We start from the raw sequence: 20,579 nt of genomic DNA on the forward strand, positions 1-20,579 counted from the left end.
GGTCCCAACCAATCACAGCGCAGCAAAAATTTTCTCGACCAATCAGAATCGAGTATTTAGCCCATGTGACTTGATTGACGTCACAATGCCCATATTTGGGCATAAAATTCACGTGACCCCATGGGAAAAAGAACACGCACACACAAGGGTTTGATCCACATACGTGGCATAGTTTTTATTGACCATACCGCGTAGAACCTGGGTACAAGTGGGACGTGTGTGAGGTCCTAGTGACGTCACGCCCTTTTTTAATACAATTCTAATAGCAGATCGAGTTCATCCCCAATCCTCTCGTAGCCATAGGGATAGCTGGATCGGGTGGTCACATCAATGACGCGCTTGTCAAACACCAACCCATACTGCTTCACACGCGGAACCACTTGAATTTGTTTCTTCTCTAGATCCCGTGTGAAATGATAAGGAGTGACAATATTCAAATTCCGGCGAGAGTCCTGAGGCGAGTCTAGTTCCGAGAGAATATTCTCTTTCATGGTGTGAAAATTCAGAATGGCAGACCCCCGAACATTCAGCGTGAAACCACGAACCTTGCACACCACTTTACCTCCACGGGTCGTGTACCCATAATTCTTAGCACCTCCCGAAACAAACTCGGTGATGACATCCCCGTCCAATTCATCCGTCATGTCCCCCAAAAAATCACCTGTGGTGATGGAGGGTTGACCGGAACGCCACTTGTACACCACGCTGTCGGTATCATAATAAAGCACTTGCTGTTGAAGGGTATCGAGGGACTCGTAGAGCTTGAGTCGAGCATGGCACGTGGTGAAAGCCGCCACGAAGATATTGGTCTTGGTGCCTTTGACGGCATTGTCTTGGACACTGGTATAAACGGCTTCTAGGATGTCGTCAGTACAGAGATGGAGGGTACTGAGATCGAGGGCTGCGTCGGAAATCAAATTGAACAAATGGGCGGGGTCTTGGACAGTGACGGTGGTAGGTTTGTTGATCCGCTCGCCAAACTTGCCCCAGAAGCTATTCAGCATGAGCTTGGCCGTGGCCTTGCGACCAGGATTTTTGGCAATACTGGCAATATCCAGTCGGATCCCTTCCCGTTCCTGGTAGCGAAGAATATACTCTCGTTTTTGCTCGAGGGTCTGACACCAACTGGGCCACCCAGCCGATTCTTGTTTTAACTTGAGCCAGGTATTGACGTAATTGGCGAAAAGACCCGTTTGGCGTTGCTCGGGGGGGAAATGCCAGACTTCGTGGATCTTGATGAGGGTGTACCCTTTTTCCACGGCTTTGACCAGCTCAGGCGTGCACCAGGTCCCACGTAATGTGCGATCGACGTCCGAATGAGGGCAATACTGGGTTCTAGTCAACATGGGTTGGGCTTGCTCTGTCTGGACACAGGCACGGCAGAGAGGAAAGGTGAGCTTTTGGCCACAGCGTACAGGCAAGACAGGGTGGAATAAACCAGCCGGGGGCAGAATGTCCACCGTGGCAATACCAAAATAAGACTCCAGGGACTGGTCGGCAGGTTGGGTAATGATCTTGGGATGACCGATAGGGTAGGGACAGTTCTTGTTCACCCACGGGTACAGGGAGGTCACATCCACATAACGTATTTCCTCCCCCTCCCCAGCCACGGCATGCAGGGCCACCGCACCGGTGCGACCTCCAAAAAAAGCGTCACGGGGTTCCAGGGGAGCCACCAAATCGAAGGAAGCCAGAAACTGAGATACAGCGGGCTCATAATCGACCAGTCGGTCCCACTCACACTCCCACATTTCGATGACGGTGTAACCCGCTCGGAGCAGGGCCATGCGTTTGGAGAGCGTGGCTTGATACAGTTCTTCGACGGTTCGATCCGGCACTGCATAATGTTTGGCGTCTCTGCTGGGATAACAATTGGGACAGCCATGGTAGAGACACCCATGAAATTCGTAAACGGTTCGGGTCAGAGGATCGTAGCCATCGACAAAATAACTGTTCACGAGGGTCCGGACAAACTGCTCACCCCCATTCCGGACGTGTCGAATGCGATCGGCACTGGCCCCCTGCTTGGGAATTTGATGTTCTTGGTAGTACAGCCATTGCAGGGCCTTGAGGGATTGGTTCACTTGGGCCCCTCGCCATCCCCCGAGCGGTTCGACAGCAATCGTGTCAGGGGTCAAATGATGCTTGCGCCAATAGAGATTACAGGCACTGGCGATGGTGATACATTTGGCCATGGGATTGAAGCCAGCTTGCCGTTCAAATTCTTGTTGAAAAGCTTCACACCCCGCTTTCAAGAGAGCCACATCCGATTTACAATAGTCCATCATTTCTTGACGGAAATCAAAGCGCAAGTTACGACGGACTTGGTCGGCATGCCAACGCGTCAGTTCGTCTTTCTTTTTGACCATCATGCCCTCGGGATCGTAAAATTCCAAATCGGGGATGCGGCCCACATACTGTTGATGATCCGGGGTATTGAACAAATGCGGAAAGAAGCCCTTCTTTAATTCGGTCAAATTAAAGGTGCTGGAAAATGAGGCCAGCGGCATAGGTAGGAAACACAACGAGTCAATGAATTTGACAGCTCCGCTCCTGAAGGACAGGACTTTGGCGCCCACCGTCAGTTGATCCACCACCTCGCGTTGTTGCTGGTACAGTTCGTGCAGAATAAACATGCCGTCAAACCCTTTCAAATTGTGAAACACCACGAGAATGGTCCGCTCACTCTCGCTGTCCGGGACCTCCGTGAGATCATCCAAATCACGCAAAAATTGTTGGGCACAGTCTTCCCCGTCCAACACATGAATGGTCGTTTCTTCACTGGACGAATAGCATAACAAATTGGCCACAAACACGCCTTCCGCATTCTGCATGGCTTCAAAATCCGCATAAACAAACAGGGGAGGGGGTGGCGCCACCATGCTACCTCCCCCCTCCTCGGTCGGTTCTTCTTCCTCATTCTCGACCACGGGTTGAATGTAACACTTATGGTATTGGATGGACACCCATTCCTGACAGACGGGACACTTGGCATACCCACACTGGTGACGTTGGTTAGGGACGACGGTGTACTGGGCCTGGCACTTGAGACAGGTTTTGATGGATTGACATTGCTGGCTGACCACATGATGATGTTTGCATTGCTCACCGTAAAACTTGCGGTGACATAAGGGGCAATACTCCGTGGGGCGGGTGCCACGCACATAATCTGGACAATCAAAGCGCCCACAAGCACGGCAGCGTTTCCCTTGACAAGTGTGATGGGTGCGATCGTTGGTATTTAACCCTCGTTCACAGTCCAGACAATAATAGGAGCGGTTCACAAACGCAGGAAAAGACGTGCAGCCATCAAAATGATCATTGGATTTCAATAAACGAATCGGATGAGGCGCGTCAGGGCCTTTGAAGATGAGAAAAAAGGGTTTCATCCGGGTCATCACCAAGAGTTGATACTGAGACCCCAACGCCTGTTGAAATTGACGCAGCTCGGGTAAACCACAGGGACCCTCAGCCACCCCTGCTTGCTGATGGAGGGCTTGGGCTTGACGTGACTGCACAGGACGACCCCGTTTGAGATTGTCCCAGTCGCGAAACCCGTCCACGCCTTGGTCTTTATGGCAGTGGACACGCATGGTGACGATAGCGCGAGCACAGCATAAGGCATCTCTGTTTCGAATGGTAACGATACAACGTTTTTTCTTGTTGTCTCGATCCAGGCATAGACGTCCCGCATTGCGTTGTTTACGATGGCCTGTTCCTGGACCAGGCATAGAGACAAACACCACATCCACTTGGAAACCACGATCGGGGTTGAAGGCTTCATTGCTATTCAACTTGCCGGCCAAGGTCGCTAACATCTCATCCAAACGCGCCGTGCGTTGTAGAAATTCTCCCACCGTAAAATTGGCTGTTTGATAAGCATGAGTGAACCCATGCGCCGTGATGGCAAAATTTACAAAATGGTGGGCAGGTCGCTGCTCGCGGCCCAGTTCTGTTTCAATGGCTTGATGAAGTGCTTCAGTCAAAGCCATACCAATATTATCCCCAGGGACAGGATCCCGCAATTGTCGTAATTGCGCATTGAATTGCGCCCGCTCCACTACATCACGCCAGCGGCGTCGTCGACCGATAGGTTGCATGGTGAATTGAAAGAGAGGGCCACGGGCGGCGGCCCCTCCCAACTGTTCCCACCGATCATAAGCGCGGTCCAATAGAGCATCCCCTTCGTCATCGTCACTGAAAGGATACGCCTCCGCCATGACAGCGGCAACAAATTTGAATTTTCCCGCGCTGGACGTGGACTTTTATAGACCTTCTCACGTGATCTCTCTTGCGCTGGGATTGGTGGACCCAACTCAGGTGAGAGTAAGGTGAGGGGGTTTGATCGACCAGAAGAAGATCAGGGGTGGTCCCCCCCATGGGTACAGACTCCTTCCATCGCCTCTAGGCCTGGACCGAGATCGATGATTGGTGGAGGGAACCCTAGTTATAGTCCAACGTTCAGGACAGACGTCAGTGTGCGTTCGAGATGCCCAACAAGGATCCAGAGAAAGCGAGAGAGTTGAAGCACGCGTGGTACGTAAAGAACAAAGAGAGATTGTTGCAACAGAAACGTGAAAAGCGGGCGGCCCAGAAAAAGGTGAAACCCCCCAAACCACCTAAACCAGCCCCGACGCCCGAACAGACGGCGAAAGCCCGAGAGTTCAACCGACTGGCCTGTCAACGGTACCGAACGAAAAACGCGGCCTTTGTACGCTTGTTGAACCGGGACTATTACCACCGGAACCGCGAACACATTGTGCAACAACAGCGAGACCGACGTGCCAGGGATCGACAGAGAACAGAGGGTCCATTCCGAAAGTTACGGGCCTTAGCGGACGTGTGTGCTGCCCGATTGCTGGAATTAGAGCATGGATACGCCCCGCTCGCACCGAAAAAAGCGGGACCCCGAGAAAAATAAGATTCAACAAAAACTGTATCGACAGCGACAATATGCGGCTGTCAATGGGATCGAGAAGGTGAAGGCCCTCAACCGTCAACGCTACCACGAGCGCATGGCACGCATGAAAGCCAACGGGGAGTACGAGGCCTTCAAAAAAAAAAAGGTCGAGTATGGGATGAAGCGCTACTATGCCATGCCGGAAGAGAAACGCAATGAGGTGAAAAAGAAGAACGCGCAAGCCCAAAAGAACTGGATGGCGAAAATGAAAGAAGAGGGGACGTACGAGGCCTACAAACAACGGCTCAACCAACGGCGGCGGGCGTTGCAAGTAGAGAAAAAGCGAGTCTTGGGCGAAGAAGGGTGGAAAGCCTTGCAATCAAAAAAGTACGAGCAGCGGATGGAATCGATTCGGCGTCAACGATGGCAATGGTTGGACGAGCAATTGGAACGTCCCTTTCCCCTCCGGTGGTGGCCGTTAGACTGGTCCGACTCCGAGTTTGAAGAGGACCCTGTACCATCGACTCGTTCAAACGCATTACAACAATTGCAACACTATTTGTAAGAACAATGTGAGTTTTATTAAAACATGTGTTTATATCATTCAATCTTGTAATGACTGTGTTCCATTAAATTACATGCCCAATCTCAGTTTGGTTTTCATAATGCGTCTCACAATGCGCTCCGTCAGGGTTTTACTACCAGGGAGTTGATCAATCTTGGCAATCATCTTGCGATCCGCCACCCATTTATCTTTCAAGGTCTTGGCTTTATCATAGTCCATGTCATGCACTTTCGCAATCCTGTCTAACCGGTTGATACCGGGATCCCCACGGGCCAAACGTTTTTTTAAATGGGTGCCAGGGCCCATATACTGATAGCCGGGCCAATGAAATTCAATGCCCGTCTTGTTGAGGAGGTTTTGCACATCAAATAACTTGCCCCCGCGTTGCGATCGTCGTCGTCGTCGCCTCGGTCGGGCATGGGAGGCAGCCGTAGCACGACGTCTCCGTCCCATCACGGGGTTTTCCACGATTTCCAATCCAAGGCTTTCTTGGCCCAACTTTTGCCTTTCTTTTTGGCCACTTCCGCCGCTTTCTTTCTAAGATGTTTCTTAATCGCTGGAGAGAGCGTCGAAGAGGTCGAGGTCGAGGTCGATGAACCAGGCAACCCTTCGGCCAACTCGGCACTGCTCACTTTAGGTGTAAACTTGAGTTTCTTTTTGGCACTAGGGGTGATGTTCGGTTTGGGCGGGACAGGTGGTTTTCTGGGTCCAGCCGGCGTGGAGCCTTGTTTTATACCCTTGGTGGCTTTGACCAATTGCGTGAACCACGCTTGCATAGGCCCCGCCTCAAAATCATCATCCTCACCGGGCGTGGCGGCCCCTGCGGCGCGCACACCCCCCGCCGGCGCCCCAAACGGTTGGCGCACTTTTTTGGTCCAATGGCGTAACTGACGACTCACGGCTTTGAGTTGAGGCCGTTTCCAAGCATCCGGGACCTCACTGGTCAGGAGCACATGCTGTCTGGCCGCCAAATCCGCGGCTTTACTCAAGCGAGTATCTTCCACCAATTCTTGTTTGTACTTTTCTTTTAATTGTAAAAAAGCAGGGGCGTTGTCCACCGTGGTGCTCACCATCTCGGGTTCCATCATGCAACTGAAGTGTCTTGTCTAGCGCATGCAACGTTTATAACATCGGTAGAGTTCAGGCCAGAGGGCGCCGCCTGTTTGAGCCATCATGATGGCGCGCCGTCGTTTCACTGAATGCGCGGGTTTGGCCATAGCGCGTAAACTCTGGGCATGAGGTTTGAGCAACGTGATGGTATGTCGAGAGCGAGGCACCGTGCCACGGAGCGTGTTCATCACCAATTCACTGATGGCATTGATCTGATCCGCATTCGCCATCCGTAACAATTCTTGTCGTTTATGTTGATTGGCTTCTTGTAAGACACTTTTCAAGAACGGGGCTTGACGTTCCATGCGCCACGTCATGCTGAAGGTTCAAGAATTGCCACGATCCCGCTCTATTTATGGTAAATTGGGCCCCACACTGGCGACACAGTTCCCCATGAAAATGCCGTTGCATATGGCGTCGACATCGCTGACACAACGCGGCCTCGATCTCCTCCGTCCACTCTAACGTCAACGTGATGGCCTTGCGAGGGGGTCTAGTCCGGTCGACGAAGACGGACCCTGGGTTTGTATTTTCGGAGCCACAAAGGCGAGAGAGCCATTGCCAACAACGGTAGCCTACCTCCGCGTTGCAGACCGCGTCGACGGCGTCGTTTTCGGGTCACATAACGGTGTCGGCGTCCATTGGGTCCACGGACCATCCTCCAATAATGTCTTAGTCCCCACCTGGCGTGTCTTTTTATAGCTTTCTCAGTGTTTTAAACCCGCCCCAACCCGTTCGACCTAACATCCGCTGAACCCGTCGTTGAAGGAAGGCCTGTTGGTTGGCACTGATCTTGCCCACTTTTTTCTTTTTCTTTTTTTTCATGAGGATGGCTGCAGCGACAGCAGGGAGGAGGAGCGGGAGAATACCCCCTCGTTGCTGTCGGCGTCGTCTACCACAAGGCGTGATAATCCCTTCATCTGTCCAACGAACGACACGCCTCTTGTCTTTTATACGTTTTTTCTTTCACATGATGGAACAAACAAACGATTCCCCCGCATAGCGTTTCCGTTTGCCGGATTCCCACTCTCGTGTGCGTTTGTCGGCAATGGCAATGGCACGCTTGGTTTGATGATCCCCAATGGCTTTGGTGATCCCATACCCGGCTTTGAGAATCCCGAGAGGCAGAGCAGGCCCGACACCCCCCACTTGACTCCTTGGTCGTTTGGCAGGTCGGCGACGCCGAGTCGTGGTGCGTTTGCGTTTGCGTCTAGGGGCCATTCCACTTCGACAACGACCACACATGGTTTTGGGACAGTCGAAGGAAGGCTCCTGGTTTTATATCTTTTTTTCACCTTCACGGGCGTCGACCCCGTCCACGGGCTCGGCCACGGCCACGGCCACGGCCTCGGCGGGGTGGTACAGGGGGTGGACTTGGGCTGGAGGTTCGCGTCGAGGTGCGGCGCACGGACGGTCGCCCTCCCTCTTCATACACGGTGGTCACCGTATTGGTATGCGTGATATTGCGAATGCGTCTCCCTCGCGCCCGTTCTTGCGCATCTTCATTCAACAAATCCAACCGTCGCCTTAAGCCTCGCCGTCGATCGTCGTCATCATCATCTTCATCCTCATCCTCCGACGGAGGGGAAGAATCCGGGGACGGTGGAGAGGGTACACGGGAACGTCGTCGCGGTTGTTTGGCGGCCACGGTGGGACGGCCCGTCGGGGTCGTCACCGTGGAAGTGGTGGTCCTGGTGCCTGCTCCAGCACTACGTCGGGAAGTGGAGGGGCGGGAGGGAGCCGTGGTGGTCGTAGCGGTGGTGACAGGGCGTGGTCTGGGTCGTCTGGAACTGCTGGTGGTGGTAGCCGTAGGACGTGTGCGGGTGGACGTGGTAGGGCGGGTTTGGGTCGCGGTGGTGACAGAGGGTGGTGGTGGTGGCGGTGCCGTGGTGGTGGTGCCTGTGCCTGCCACAGGAGGTAGCGTAAACGCCTCCAAGGCATCATCCACATTGACCGGGTAGGTCAAATTAAAATCCTCAATCTCTTGATCCAATTGGGCTCGATTCACGGGTTGGGTCAATTCCGCGACCATGTCCGTCATGGTACTGAGATCTGGGGGAGGGGCGGTGGGTGAACCCACGCCGGCGGGCGAGAAGGTCGGCGTGTCCATGCGGACCGATAAATCACGTTGTTGTCCGCCTTCTCTTTGCCGACGGACCCTGGCGAGTTCTCGTTGCAGTTCGTTTTCGAACGGCAGGGACATCCACGGGAAGGGTATGGACTTGCGCCTTGCCTTCTCGGCGCGTTAAATGACTCCACAGGCGGTACCGATCATCCGACGCCGGATGCACATCCAACATCAAATAGCCAAAGGGACGGGACGTGATGCGTTTAAATAGGCGCAAGACTTGATGCCATCGGTCGGGAAAGGCTTGCAGTAAAATGGTCCGTATACCCGTTTGATCCCGGGGATTCTTGAAGGCCACAATGTAATGCGCGTTGCGATTAATGGTCTTGGCAAATTTACCCGGTGGGAATCAATCTTGCGTCAAATACAAGACGGTGATGTTGCGATGATGGGAATCTTTGGTGAACAAATCCAACACGCGTTTGTCCTGTCGCCCTTCTTCCATCAAATCGTCCAAGACCAGCACTCCACCACGCGTCCGGCCAAACCATTGGGTTAAATGACGGGGGTCCGGTAACCCGCGATGAAATTGAATTCCCTCCTTCTTTTGCATACGGTCGAACCGGGGTTGCCATCGGTCGTACGCATAGACGATCTTCTTAGGTGGGATTTGAAACACGTTCAGGTCTCGTAACCACTGTTCCACTAACTCACTCTTGCCGCTGCCTGACGGGCCAGCGATAATCACACTACTGGGGTGTCGAATCATCCTTCCCACGGTCGAGGCAGACGTCGATAATGACCCGTGGCCCCTTTAGCACCCATGCGTTTATACCGTTTGCTACGTCCCAATTTATAGCCGATGTTGGCCGCTTTGGCCAACACGCTCATGATGCCTCGTCCGTTTTGACGAAAACGAGGTCGTCGGGAGGAAGCGCGCTGCCGTCGTCGTCGTCTAGGCATGTCGTCCAATACTCGCGGTAGAGTCGTGGCTATTCGAACTGAATCAGTTGTTCCATCGTCTCTCTTAAATGCGTTTCACTCATGGTATCCATGTAGTGTTTGAGGGACACCCAATCTTGGTCTTGCGCCAGTTGGCGGGCCATGAGCCAATGGTACCCATCCCAGGCATCCACCCCTTGGACGGTGTTCACCCGCTCGATAGGGTGTAACCACCAATACAGGGTTTCTTCTAAAAGAAAGGCATCGATCACCCGCTGGACATCCCCTCGCGTAATCATGATCAGATTTCAAATGACCCCTCGATCACCACACATCTCGTTTTATGGTGTTTTTTATTTTTTATTTTATTTTTTAACAATCACAAGGATTACAAAGCATAAAGGCCTGGCGGCTCACATTCTTTTGCCCCCCTTCAGGTCGGGCATCGACTTCATCTTGTACTTCCTGTTTAATCACCCGTTTCAAGCGATCGGCCACTTTCTGGTCATTCAACACTAAATTGTCGCAACTCCATTGCCCCAAAAAGTCTTGATAGGACTGGCCTTGGGCACGGGCTTTCAAGAAAAATAACGCATAATGGCCACAGGTCTGACTATCCAGGGCTTGCAACGTCTGGTCACTGCGGATCAGGTGCTTCCATTGACTCCACCATTGGTGCAAGTCGGGGTGGGTGTACACGTGCAGGGGTAGCCCATAACTGTCAAAGATCTCGCACTTGTTCTGTTCCGTCCACAGGCCCAACCAATGTTGTCCTGGTTCTCCCGCTGGATCCGTGTTGACAATATAGGCTTGACGGACACTCTTGGGGGGTGAACGGGGTAACTGGTCGGCGGGGTACACCCCGTGAAACACGCGTCGCAACGTGGGATCTTCTAGGGCCAACGTGCGCAGCACCCTATCACTGAGCGCCACAAACTCCATGCCCGGTGTCTTCTGTCTTATGACACCACTTCAGCCGTTGATGTTGTACTTTATACCTCCCATATGATTGATCTCATACATGTTTTCATACTCGCTCCAGACCAACACAGTGATGTTGTGACCGACAGCGGCTGCAAAATCAATAATCAGTCGCACATTACCCGATTGACGGGGGTTGCGATACTGAGGATCATCGGCTTTTCCACTGGGTACATTGTTGAACAGGAACAACGTGCAGTTCTTGCCTTGTCCCCAATCACCAGGCAGCAGGAGGGGAATCTTGTCTTCATTGTAGGCACCCATGGCTTGTAGAAATCGATCGTACCCCAGTAGATCTTCATAGGCTTCTGCTCCAGTTAGTTGCAGGGTTCTGTAAGGGTATTCTTCTCCATTCAAGGTCTGACGTATTTGGGTGACCCCAAACTTTTCAAAGGCAAAGGGGTATCGTTGTAGGTTTCCATTAAAGGCATCCGAATGCAATAACCCGACCATCACTCGGTCAGGAAATCGACCCACAAACACATTGTCTTGTTCCCACTGGGTGGTTCGTCCATCAAAGGAAAAGGTGCGGATTTCGCTCCGCACCACGGGGTAGCGGGCAATTTGTTTGCCCAGCTGTCTTTCTTTCTGCAGTCTCACATAGACACTGGCATTCAAGGTCACTTTTCTCATCAGCAAGGTGACTTTGATGTCTTCTGGGTGAATGGCTGGAAATTTCTTGGCGATTAAGGTGCCTTTGTTCGGGGTACCTAGCAAGTAGATGGTGTTGGGGTTGAGGAAGAGTTCAAAGTCCATCTGGACATTGGGGACCAATAATTTGCCTGTCTTGAGGGGTGGCAAATGGGGGCGGATGAGGAAGGTGTGCCAATGTTCAGTCAGCAACCGGCTAGTCAAGGCTCTCAATTCTGTATTCCCACTCCAATTGGCGTTCGTGGGGACATCGGAATTGGCGGCGGTGGCTCCCATGACATTCACCACATTCAGCTGATTGACCCATCCTTGGGGGGCTAACTTGGTGGCACCTTCTTCTCGGTTGTAGTTCAGGAGGGTTTCTAGGTAGGCTCTGTAATGGTAGGTGTTGCTCTGTTCCGTCATGAGGACCCCATTCATGCTCAGGGTGATATCTCGAAAGATGGTGTGTCCAAAATTGTTGACGCAGTACACATGTCTCGTTTCGTTGCCATCGGAGATGAACAGCCCCTCATCCAAGCCAGTATACCCCGCGGCTGGATCGGTCAGACGGACTTTGACTTTGAATCGGAGAGAATTGGTATCGTAATAATCGTCGGAGCCCGGAATGGAGAACGTGATGGGCTGGATACCCGTCAAGGCGGGTTGAAACTCCACCTCCCGAGAGGCTTCGTACCGGTAATCCACATCGGGCACGTCAAACAGTTGGAGCGACATGATGCGGTCTGTCTCTGGGGTTTAACGTCGTCCTCTTTTTATACCTTTTCGTAGTCTGTGCCAATCATGCATGGGATGAGCGGAGGGAAAAGGGCGATGAGGAAAATCGATGTGGATGCGTTTTTTTAACTTGCGGAAGACGTTGCCCCCTTTCATCCGTTGTCTCCTGGCTTTGGCTTGGTTGGCCCATAACACTTTTATGAGATCCCCCCCTTTCATCTGGCGCACTTGTTGAAGCATCCTCTTTTCCATAGAGAGGGGGTCCGTCAGGCGGGAGGAGGTATACATCAAGGGATAGCGCGCCGTCACCGACTTGCCAAATATCGTGCCCCCGATTTGGTACGGCGAGATGAACCGTCCACGGGCACGTTGCCGTCGAATGCGATTTTGCGTTTTGAGAAAACCACCCACGCGTACCATGTTTAACGTCCAAAGATGTCCCGTATACGTTGGGTAGCTCTTTTATAGGTTTTTTTGGCTTGGTGTTTGCCGCCCGCCCACACCATGGCAGGGGCTTTCCGTTTCAAGCCGCGGGTGAGTTGCCCACGTCGATCCGCCCACGTGTCCGCGGCACTCTTGCCTCGTTGAATATCTTGCAGTCCCGCTTGAGCTTGCTGTAGGACCAGGGGTCCCGCCAGTTTGATCAAGTCTTCGGCCAACCCCCGGCCTTCTTGCGGGGTGAGCACAGGCGTGTGGTACCGCGTTAAACTGCCTCCTCGCATTGGGTCGATGTCACGTCGAGGTGCTTTTTGGTCCCTCGCGTGGCGTGAGTGGCTTTTTATAGCTGTTTGAGACCGATGGTCACCAAGGTTTTGCCCGGGGGTAAGATGGCCAGGGGTCCACTGGTACTGGCAATCTCCACTTCCAAGATATCCAATTGTTGTCCTCGCACTTTGATCCATTGATGGTGCAGGGGTTCCGCGGTGCTTTCCCCATCGCCGGTTCTCAGCAACTGCACTTCCCGTAACAGGGGAAACTTGCCACTGCCCACGACGGTGGATTCCACGAGATCCGAATAGACCATGACGGTGCGTTTACGGGTCCCCACAATCTTTTCAAAGGAGGCATCCAGGTTGTTCAACCTCCATTCCACCATCAAGGACAATTGCACAAACTTCACACCAGAATGGGTCACCACATGGAAGGGATCATGATTGGTAACAGAACCTGTGTTACCGAACACTAAGATGGGATTGATGCCCATGTACTGCTCGCCTTCCCAGTCGTAGGGCGTGCGATTTTGGGACCTAGTGGGTTGGGTTCTCGAACCGTAGGAGGCTGTCGGCAGCGTGTATTGCAGATTGGGCCCTATTTCATACACGGTCGTGTTGTTTCGACCGGTCTTTTCCACCACCAACTCAAATTTGAGCGCAATGGCCAGGTTGATGAACAGATCTGTGATGGCGCTCTTGTCCACTTTCAATAAATCCTCGGCGGACAAAGCCTGAATCACCAAGGCACCTTTTTTCCAGGACAGTCGGGGTATCGCGTTTTTTTTGGCACTGACAATCGGTTTTTCGTCGGGTTCGAGGACCAAACGCTGTATTTGTTCTTTCATCACATTGTGCATGATTTTGTTGTTCACTTCTTGCATCACGCGTTGCCAAAACATACTCCCCGTCGCCACGATTTGATTGGCATTCATGATCTCTTCCAATTCCACTTCGCAGTCCACGGTTTTGGTTTCCACCCGTCGATAGGAGTTTAGCACAAACTTGCGGATCACATACGTCATTTTGAATTTGAGCACTTTGGTATGAGGATCCGCGGCGATGACGGCATTGCTCTGGCCTTGATCCGGGACCGTCAGGGACATCAAGGAGGCATGCCACCCCGCGCCCGGTAACACCAGCCGTTCGGGCAATCGCACCTTGAAACTGTTATTGGCATTGTTGGGAAACTCGTCGGTGGGATCGCTGACCAGCGTCAGGCGTTTAATCTCACTCATGATGAGAAGGAGTGGTCCCCTCTGAACAGGGGCAGGGTCCTTTTATAGCCATTGGGCCACTTTCTGTTTACTGCGAGGGACGCGTCCTACCACGGAATTGAAGGTCGATTGTTTGGGATGAAAACACACTTGCTGGGCAATGTTGGGAAAGGCCCGGGCCAATTCCATCAGGGTCATGCACGTCTTGGGTTTGGGGGGTTTCTTCTTGCGCATCGGGGGATGACGACCCGCGCGTCGACGTTGTTGTTTTTTCTTGGAGGGGGACCGTAAGGCCCCTCGTTTCTTGGCATACGCTTCGGCTCGATGGTAGGCATTGGCGTGCGCCCATTGTTGCTTGGTCGGACTGGCCAACTTTTCCCACCACGGTTGGGTTTGCCGTTGTTCGGCCGCTTTCTTCTGAATGAATTTCAGCACGTCGGCGTCGCTGGTGGGAGAGGGGGTGTAACTGGCTCGTGGTCGGCTGGAATCCGCCTGCACCTCATCGAGAATCCGCACCCGCTTTTTTTTTTTTCGAGGCGTGATTTTGACGCGGACCATGGTGCGCGGGAATCCAACTATCGTACTTGGCAGGCCACCCTTTCCACCGGACCAACACCCGGCGTCCTTGGCGTTTCAACACTTTTCCGACCCGAAATAACGAGTCGTCCGACACTTGCACTTTTTGAACATCGGGTTCGTAAAACGTGCCTTTTATAGGTGTACCGTCCCATTCACTGAGTCGATAAGTGACGATCGGATGACGACGGACGTGCGTGACCACAAACACTTCTTCCGTCCACCCGGGCAAATACCCTTTTTTGAAGGGACAATGTTTCTTACTGAGACGCACCCGATCTCCCACGCGACATTTGGGCGGTGGGGTCGTTTGGTCCAATCGCGAGCCGTAGAGTCGGTCCCACACGTCCGGGACCGTTTTGGGGGTGACTTGATGCGGGGCCAACCCAATACTGCGATGCTGGGTGTGATTGTAGGTATGGATCAAGGGTTGTAACACGTCCACGTACCGTAACGTATTGTGAGCAGTGAAATACCGGTACATGCGTTGTTTCAACGTGCGATGCCATCGTTCCACCACGGAGGCCTTGCTATCCCCAAACGTGTAAAAATGATGCCACCCCTGTTGCTTGAACCAGGCTTGCACTTTTTTATTTAAAAATTCTTTGCCTTGATCCGTCTGTAAGCGGAGCGGTCGTCGCGGCGAGGCTTGTCGACGAATCTTTTCCAACCCTCGGATCATTTCCGTGCTGCTTTTGGATTTGATGGGGACGGCCCAGGCATACTTGGACAGGACGTCGATCACCGTCAACAAATAGTTGTTCCCTTGATTCCATCGACGGAGTTTTTGCATGTCGACCAAATCCATCTGCCATTGTTCGTCTCGGTCAAAGACCAACGTGGGTGCGGTGGGAAACCGCGTCCGTCGGGGTTTGTGGAGGGTATAACTCAACACCGATTGGAGAATCCGTTGCGCTTGCGGGGTTTTCAATTTATGGGCTTGGGCAAAGGGTTGGACCCCACCCAAAGCCCCGGGGGCTTGGGGATCTTCGTAAGCGCGTGGCAACGACATCAAGACACTGACACACGATCCTAGCCTATCTCTGTCTTTAATAGTTTTTTCACACACCTACATGATTTTTTTCAAAACAAACATGAGCTACCAAAGTTCTTATGCAAATGGCGCGTCCTCTCCCGCTCCCTCTCCTTGGCTTGGACGGCTTCCTTAAACTGATTGGCCCACGGCATATGCCTCTCCACAAAGTTCATCTCCCAGGGTGGGGATGTCTCCATCTCATGACCTTTTCCTTTCAAAAGGGGGATAGGTAGAACCTCTCTGGTTTGGATCTCCGGGTTTTTCAGCAGGGGGACTGCAGGAATGCCCCATGGTCTTACGGACGCCTTCTCATAGTCATGGACCTCAGGGGGTGTGTCTCTCACCCATCGTCTCAGTGTGGGTTGCGCTGTCTCTCGGGGGCACCACAGCGGACCATGGAGCCATTGAAAGTAGCCACAGGGGTCTTGACCTGTGAGAAAGCTCCCACAACTAAAAAACACTTTCTGGTAATTCTTGTTGGTCCGGCTCAATTTCATCCTAGGGACGAACCCACATTTGCACTTGAGCTCCCCTCGTTGCAATCGGGCACGGACTTGAGGGTGCGTGTCTTCTTTCAATTTCTCCATCATCACTTCCCGACTATCTTCAAACAAATACACGGGACACCCTTCTTGGGGGCACTTGAACCTCAATTGTCCAAATTGGGTCTGGGGGTTGACGCAATAGATGTATTCACAAGGATGAAAGGGGCACGTTTCATACAGGAGCTCGTTCAACTGGGTGTCCATCTGATCGAGGTCGTGTTCTTCCTTGGTAGGATCAGCCTGACACTTCCCTTCCTCTAGACACTCTTCCTCATAATCTTTTAGGGTGTCCTCCATCAAGGCTTTCACTGATGGGTCGGGTGAGACGGTGGGGGAAGGGGTGGGTGGTGGGTCTGCTCGGGGCAGAGCGTTCAGGGCCCACACGAGTTCACTGGTAGGGTTCGGTTCTACTTTCCTCTCTACAGCTTGTGCTTGAACTTCCTCTGCTTCCACTCGGGGCAAACCGATCAAAGTCATCTCGCGTTCACGGGTGGCTTTCATGTCTGGGGCTTTCTTACTACTACTCACTCGGCGTCGTTTGCGTCCTGAGGGCACTGCAGCAGGTTGAGTGGCTTGACGTTCCATGCCTGAGCGGAATGATTGGGGTGCACGTCTGGCCTGCCTTTTATAGCCCATGTCTCTGCATCTCGTGATCCTCATAAGATCTTGTTTCCACCAATCATGACTCTACTTGGGATCTCGTGAGGGTGGCGTGATCGGAGGGTCCACCAATCAGAGCCCACGCTTTCTGTTATAAAATCAGGGGTGGTTCGACGACCGTTTTCAGTCGTCGCGGTCCTCTCTTCTTGACGGTAAGCGAACATGGCGTTGAGCCAAGTGGGTCTCTTGGTGTACAGTCAGGGGTTTGCCCTTTCCCGAGACGAGTATATTATTCGAGAACTGGCTTTGTGTGACTGGACAGGGCATCATCATGTGTTGTTCAAATACCTGTTACCGCAAGGCGTGTCGTACCATCAATTATCCGAGAAGGCCAAGAGGCGTGTCGATCGTCAGACCCAGACAGTGCATGGGTTGCCCTTTGAACCGTCCACGGCGTATAACCGCCACGAGTATCATCCCTACCAGCAGATCCAGGACGATCTCACCCGTTGGTGTCGCCAGTACCTTACCCCCCAACGGAATCGACTCGGGGTGTTCACACTCAATGGTCTGTATCGACTGTTCCAAGAGATGTCGTACCCCCTCGTGGTCTTGGAAGGGCAGGGGTGTAGGGACTTGGCCTCTCTTCCCATTGCCACCGCCAATGTGATGGCGGCCAACGATCAGGGGCGTAATTGGTGCATGGACCATACCGATGGAGCCCGTGAAAGTGGGGTCTGGCATGATCATTGCGCGCATGTCCGGGCTTGTCAAATGAGTGGGTGGTTACGTCGCCACTGCCATGTCTTACCCACCCTGTACCAAGTCAATGCCCAACGCGTCTTGTGGCAAAAACGGTGCGATCGTCTGTTGGATGTGATCTTATGCAACCCTTGTAAGGACGACAAAGACAAGGCGTTCGCTCAAGGACAAGGCCTGGATTGGATTCCCGATAATTGCTCCAACTGTCGCCACGCCCGACGTATTTTCGAACAAACGGTCACGTGTCGGGAATGGCAAACCCCCATGCTGTACGCTGATGATGAACCGCATACCCTATGGGCTTGGACTCCATTATCTCGCCCTAAACATTGTTTTTAATTTTTCACAGACCATGCCGCTGACTATTTACACGGGCGGTGCTAAAGGCGTGGACACGCATGTGGAACGATTATGTCAGCTGTATGGGCACGCGTGTGTGGTCCTCATCCCACCCTGTCACCCTCGAGCCAAGTCTCTCACGCCTTTGACGCAGTCCGAGTTGGACGCCGCCACCCCCACTGTGACCCAGGCTGCGTTTCGATTGGGTCGACAAGTGCATCATCCCATCAGCCTCCAGTATATCCAACGCAATTATTACGTGATCCAGCCAGCGTCTTTAGTCTTGGCCGTGGGCTATTTTGACGAGTCGCGCAAGCATCTATTGGGTGGGACAGGCTGGAGTGTGGTCATGGCCCAGCTCTTAGGCAAACCTCTCTATGTGTTTGATGTGGATCGGGAAGAATGGTTATGGTGGAATCCCGCCCCAGGTCAATATCAACCATGTGAAGGCATGACTGAGGACTATATCGCGCTCCCCACCCTCCAAGACAAGACCGCCATTGTAGGCACGCGGGAAGAAGACCAGGCGATCTATCCCACCCTGGAAGCTTTATTTAAAACCAACTAAGACACATAGGTTTAGAACACATGTTTTTAATCTCATTGTATATCGATCACAATAAAATTCATGGCTGCCGTGACATTCATGATCAAGTCTAGTCTCTTCATCACTTTGTCCACCGTATCATACGAGCGTTTCCTTCTCCCGATCATGACGGGGCGTTGTCCAATGGAACATTGGGGGATCTGGTGTCGGATGGTGTCAATCACAAACGCAATGCCCTCGTTCATCAAGTGGTCGAGATTGGGGGATTGACGTGCCATCTCCACCATCATGCCAATCTGAAACACAGACAAAAAGACTATTCAGTCTACCAAGCAAAACCAAAAAACAACAACAACAACACCGTTCCCTTACCGATAACCGGTGATCCATAAGGCGGTGGCAATGGTGGCAGCCATTTTTTCTGGGGGCGTGCAACCGTACCACTACTTGGTTCCACCAACGATCTTCGCCCAGATGTTGAGGAAACCCCGTCAGGTCGCATTTGGGTAGACCCTTCAACTCCTGTACCACCTTCTTTCGCTTGTCTATAGTGTAAAAGCACTGGACCCAAAACATGATTTTGATCTGCACCTCCAAGGGCAACACGCGGCCAAACGGTTTGTTCTGGGGATCGACTAACCCTCGGCAGTCCATCTTGACAGCGCAAAACTCAGGCAACTGACCTCTCTACGCGGTGTTCCCTTATTCATCCTCTAGTCTCCACCAATCACGCACTCGCGCTAGACCTCCTGGTCCAGGGATGAAAAGGTGTACCCATGGGGGGTACCCCCTAGAGTCTCCTCTCGTTCATAGTATCCCCACGTGATGGCTCTCCACCACTCTGATTCGCTCGTGGAGTCTCTAAATCACGTTGCGTGCCCTGTGTGGGTTCATTCCAGTTTGTTCAGTCACGCTGATCAAGATGGTGAGTTCGCTGTCGTCTATTGTGTTGTATTCCATGCCAATCGCCATGTTATTTGAAGCCCTAAAGATGTTCGACCGCCTCCCGATAGGCAAGGAATGCCTGCGCGCCCTGTTCCGACGATGCACTCATGAAGAATTGAGAGATTGGGCCAAAACGCTGCCGTGGGACCACCCTGTTGCCCGGAAACTGGATCATGAGGTCCATCGCCGACGCATGGCTGGTGAGTCTCATGGCTTTCATTTTTTTTTCGGGTGTGGGACCCCTTTTTTTTTCCTTATACCTTTTTTTGATTCCTAGACGTGTTCAAGGGGTTTGCGTTTCTACGCACCGTGCTGTGGCCTGTCCACTTGTGTCTTTGCCCTCGACGAGCTCGACTCAATTGGGCCGCGCGGTTCTGGGTTCCAACCTGTTCGTGTTGATTTTCATTTTTTTATTAGAATCTTGGGAGTTTGTGGAGAATCAGCCTGTCTGTCATATTTATCAGTGGGTCGCCCATCCCACTCATGGCGGGGTGTGTAACCACTGTGAACGCATGATGGATGGCTTCACCTTAGATGATGTGATTGCTGGCCATAGGGAGGGGTCCCTCACCGAAGATGATATTGTGGAGTATGTGCAGAGTGGGGACCCCAACCATCGAGAGTGGGATGATTTTCCATTGCGGATGACGTTTAGAATTAATTCGTTTCTCCGGCGCCAGGGACCTGTGGATGAACCGGATTTAGCCCTGTTAGGTTTTTTAGATGATTAATTTTAATTAATTTTTTACAGCCACGCATTGCCTGTTACGTCATCACACGCAATGGATCCGCCCTTTGCAAGCCGGTTTCTTTCGTACCAGTATTCCCATCTTGATTCGACTTTCCACCTCTTTGTAGGTTTTCATTATACGTTAAAACAGTATGGAGGATGGATGAGACCCGTGCAATTGCGATGTCATTATAGTACTGTTCGATGTGTAATTAGTCTTCATGAAACGTTTCAGGTGTGATTACTATGATTGAAGTCTATAGGTACAGAGGCTGGATGCGAGACCGTCTTGTTTATTTACTCATGGGCTCACAAGAGTAATCATTATTCATTTTTTGTAGATTCGCATACCATTCTCAGCACCCATAAGGTTCATGGTACCTCTACTGCATGGTGTTTCCTCGGCAGTATCGTGCAGTGGTACACTGGAGCAGGGATCGCCCTTCCATTTTCGAGACCCATTAAATTACTCTGTTGTCGTTGTTATTTGAACTTTCGTTTTGTCGGTGACTTACACGTGCCCTGTTATTGGTGCGAGATGTTGCAAGGCATGGGTTACCATCCCCATCCTTAAAAACTTATGTTTTTTTTCCTTTTTTCCAGATTCTCGTTTTGTCATACGAGCCATTTATCTCCCT

The 20,579-nt window shown here is 52.2% G+C and overlaps 2 protein-coding genes across 2 annotated transcripts; both read right to left on the reverse strand.

Moving 5' to 3' along the window:
• Window positions 1–248: 248 nt before the first annotated feature.
• On the reverse strand, window positions 249–4,220 carry LOC140930058 (uncharacterized). Its single transcript, XM_073379715.1, has 2 exons — window positions 2,888–4,220; window positions 249–2,836 (listed from the first exon to the last, which is right to left on the reverse strand). The coding sequence occupies exons 1-2, from the start codon at window positions 4,218–4,220 to the stop codon at window positions 249–251; spliced, it is 3,921 nt and encodes a 1,306-aa protein (XP_073235816.1).
• A 6,337-nt stretch (window positions 4,221–10,557) lies between these two features.
• Window positions 10,558–11,934, reverse strand: LOC140930059 (uncharacterized protein F54H12.2-like). Its single transcript, XM_073379716.1, has 2 exons — window positions 11,277–11,934; window positions 10,558–11,189 (listed from the first exon to the last, which is right to left on the reverse strand). Exons 1-2 carry the CDS (start codon window positions 11,932–11,934, stop codon window positions 10,558–10,560), a joined length of 1,290 nt encoding a protein of 429 aa, XP_073235817.1.
• Window positions 11,935–20,579: the final 8,645 nt, after the last annotated feature.

This window comes from Porites lutea, chromosome 3 (assembly GCF_958299795.1).
Source record: "Porites lutea chromosome 3, jaPorLute2.1, whole genome shotgun sequence".
Taxonomy (NCBI): domain Eukaryota; kingdom Metazoa; phylum Cnidaria; class Anthozoa; order Scleractinia; family Poritidae; genus Porites; species Porites lutea.

Bases quoted from the DNA above. Each gene is read 5' to 3' on its own strand.
- LOC140930058 (XM_073379715.1), bottom strand. From the start codon at position 4,220: ATGGCGGAGGCGTATCCTTTCAGTGACGATGACGAAGGGGATGCTCTA. The intron at 2,837-2,887 runs GTAGCATGGTGG...CGGATTTTGAAG, and splicing joins ACCGACCGAGGAGGGGGGAG to CCATGCAGAATGCGGAAGGC.
- LOC140930059 (XM_073379716.1), bottom strand. From the start codon at position 11,934: ATGTCGCTCCAACTGTTTGACGTGCCCGATGTGGATTACCGGTACGAA. The intron at 11,190-11,276 runs GTACCCCGAACA...TGATGAGAAAAG, and splicing joins CAACACCATCTACTTGCTAG to TGACCTTGAATGCCAGTGTC.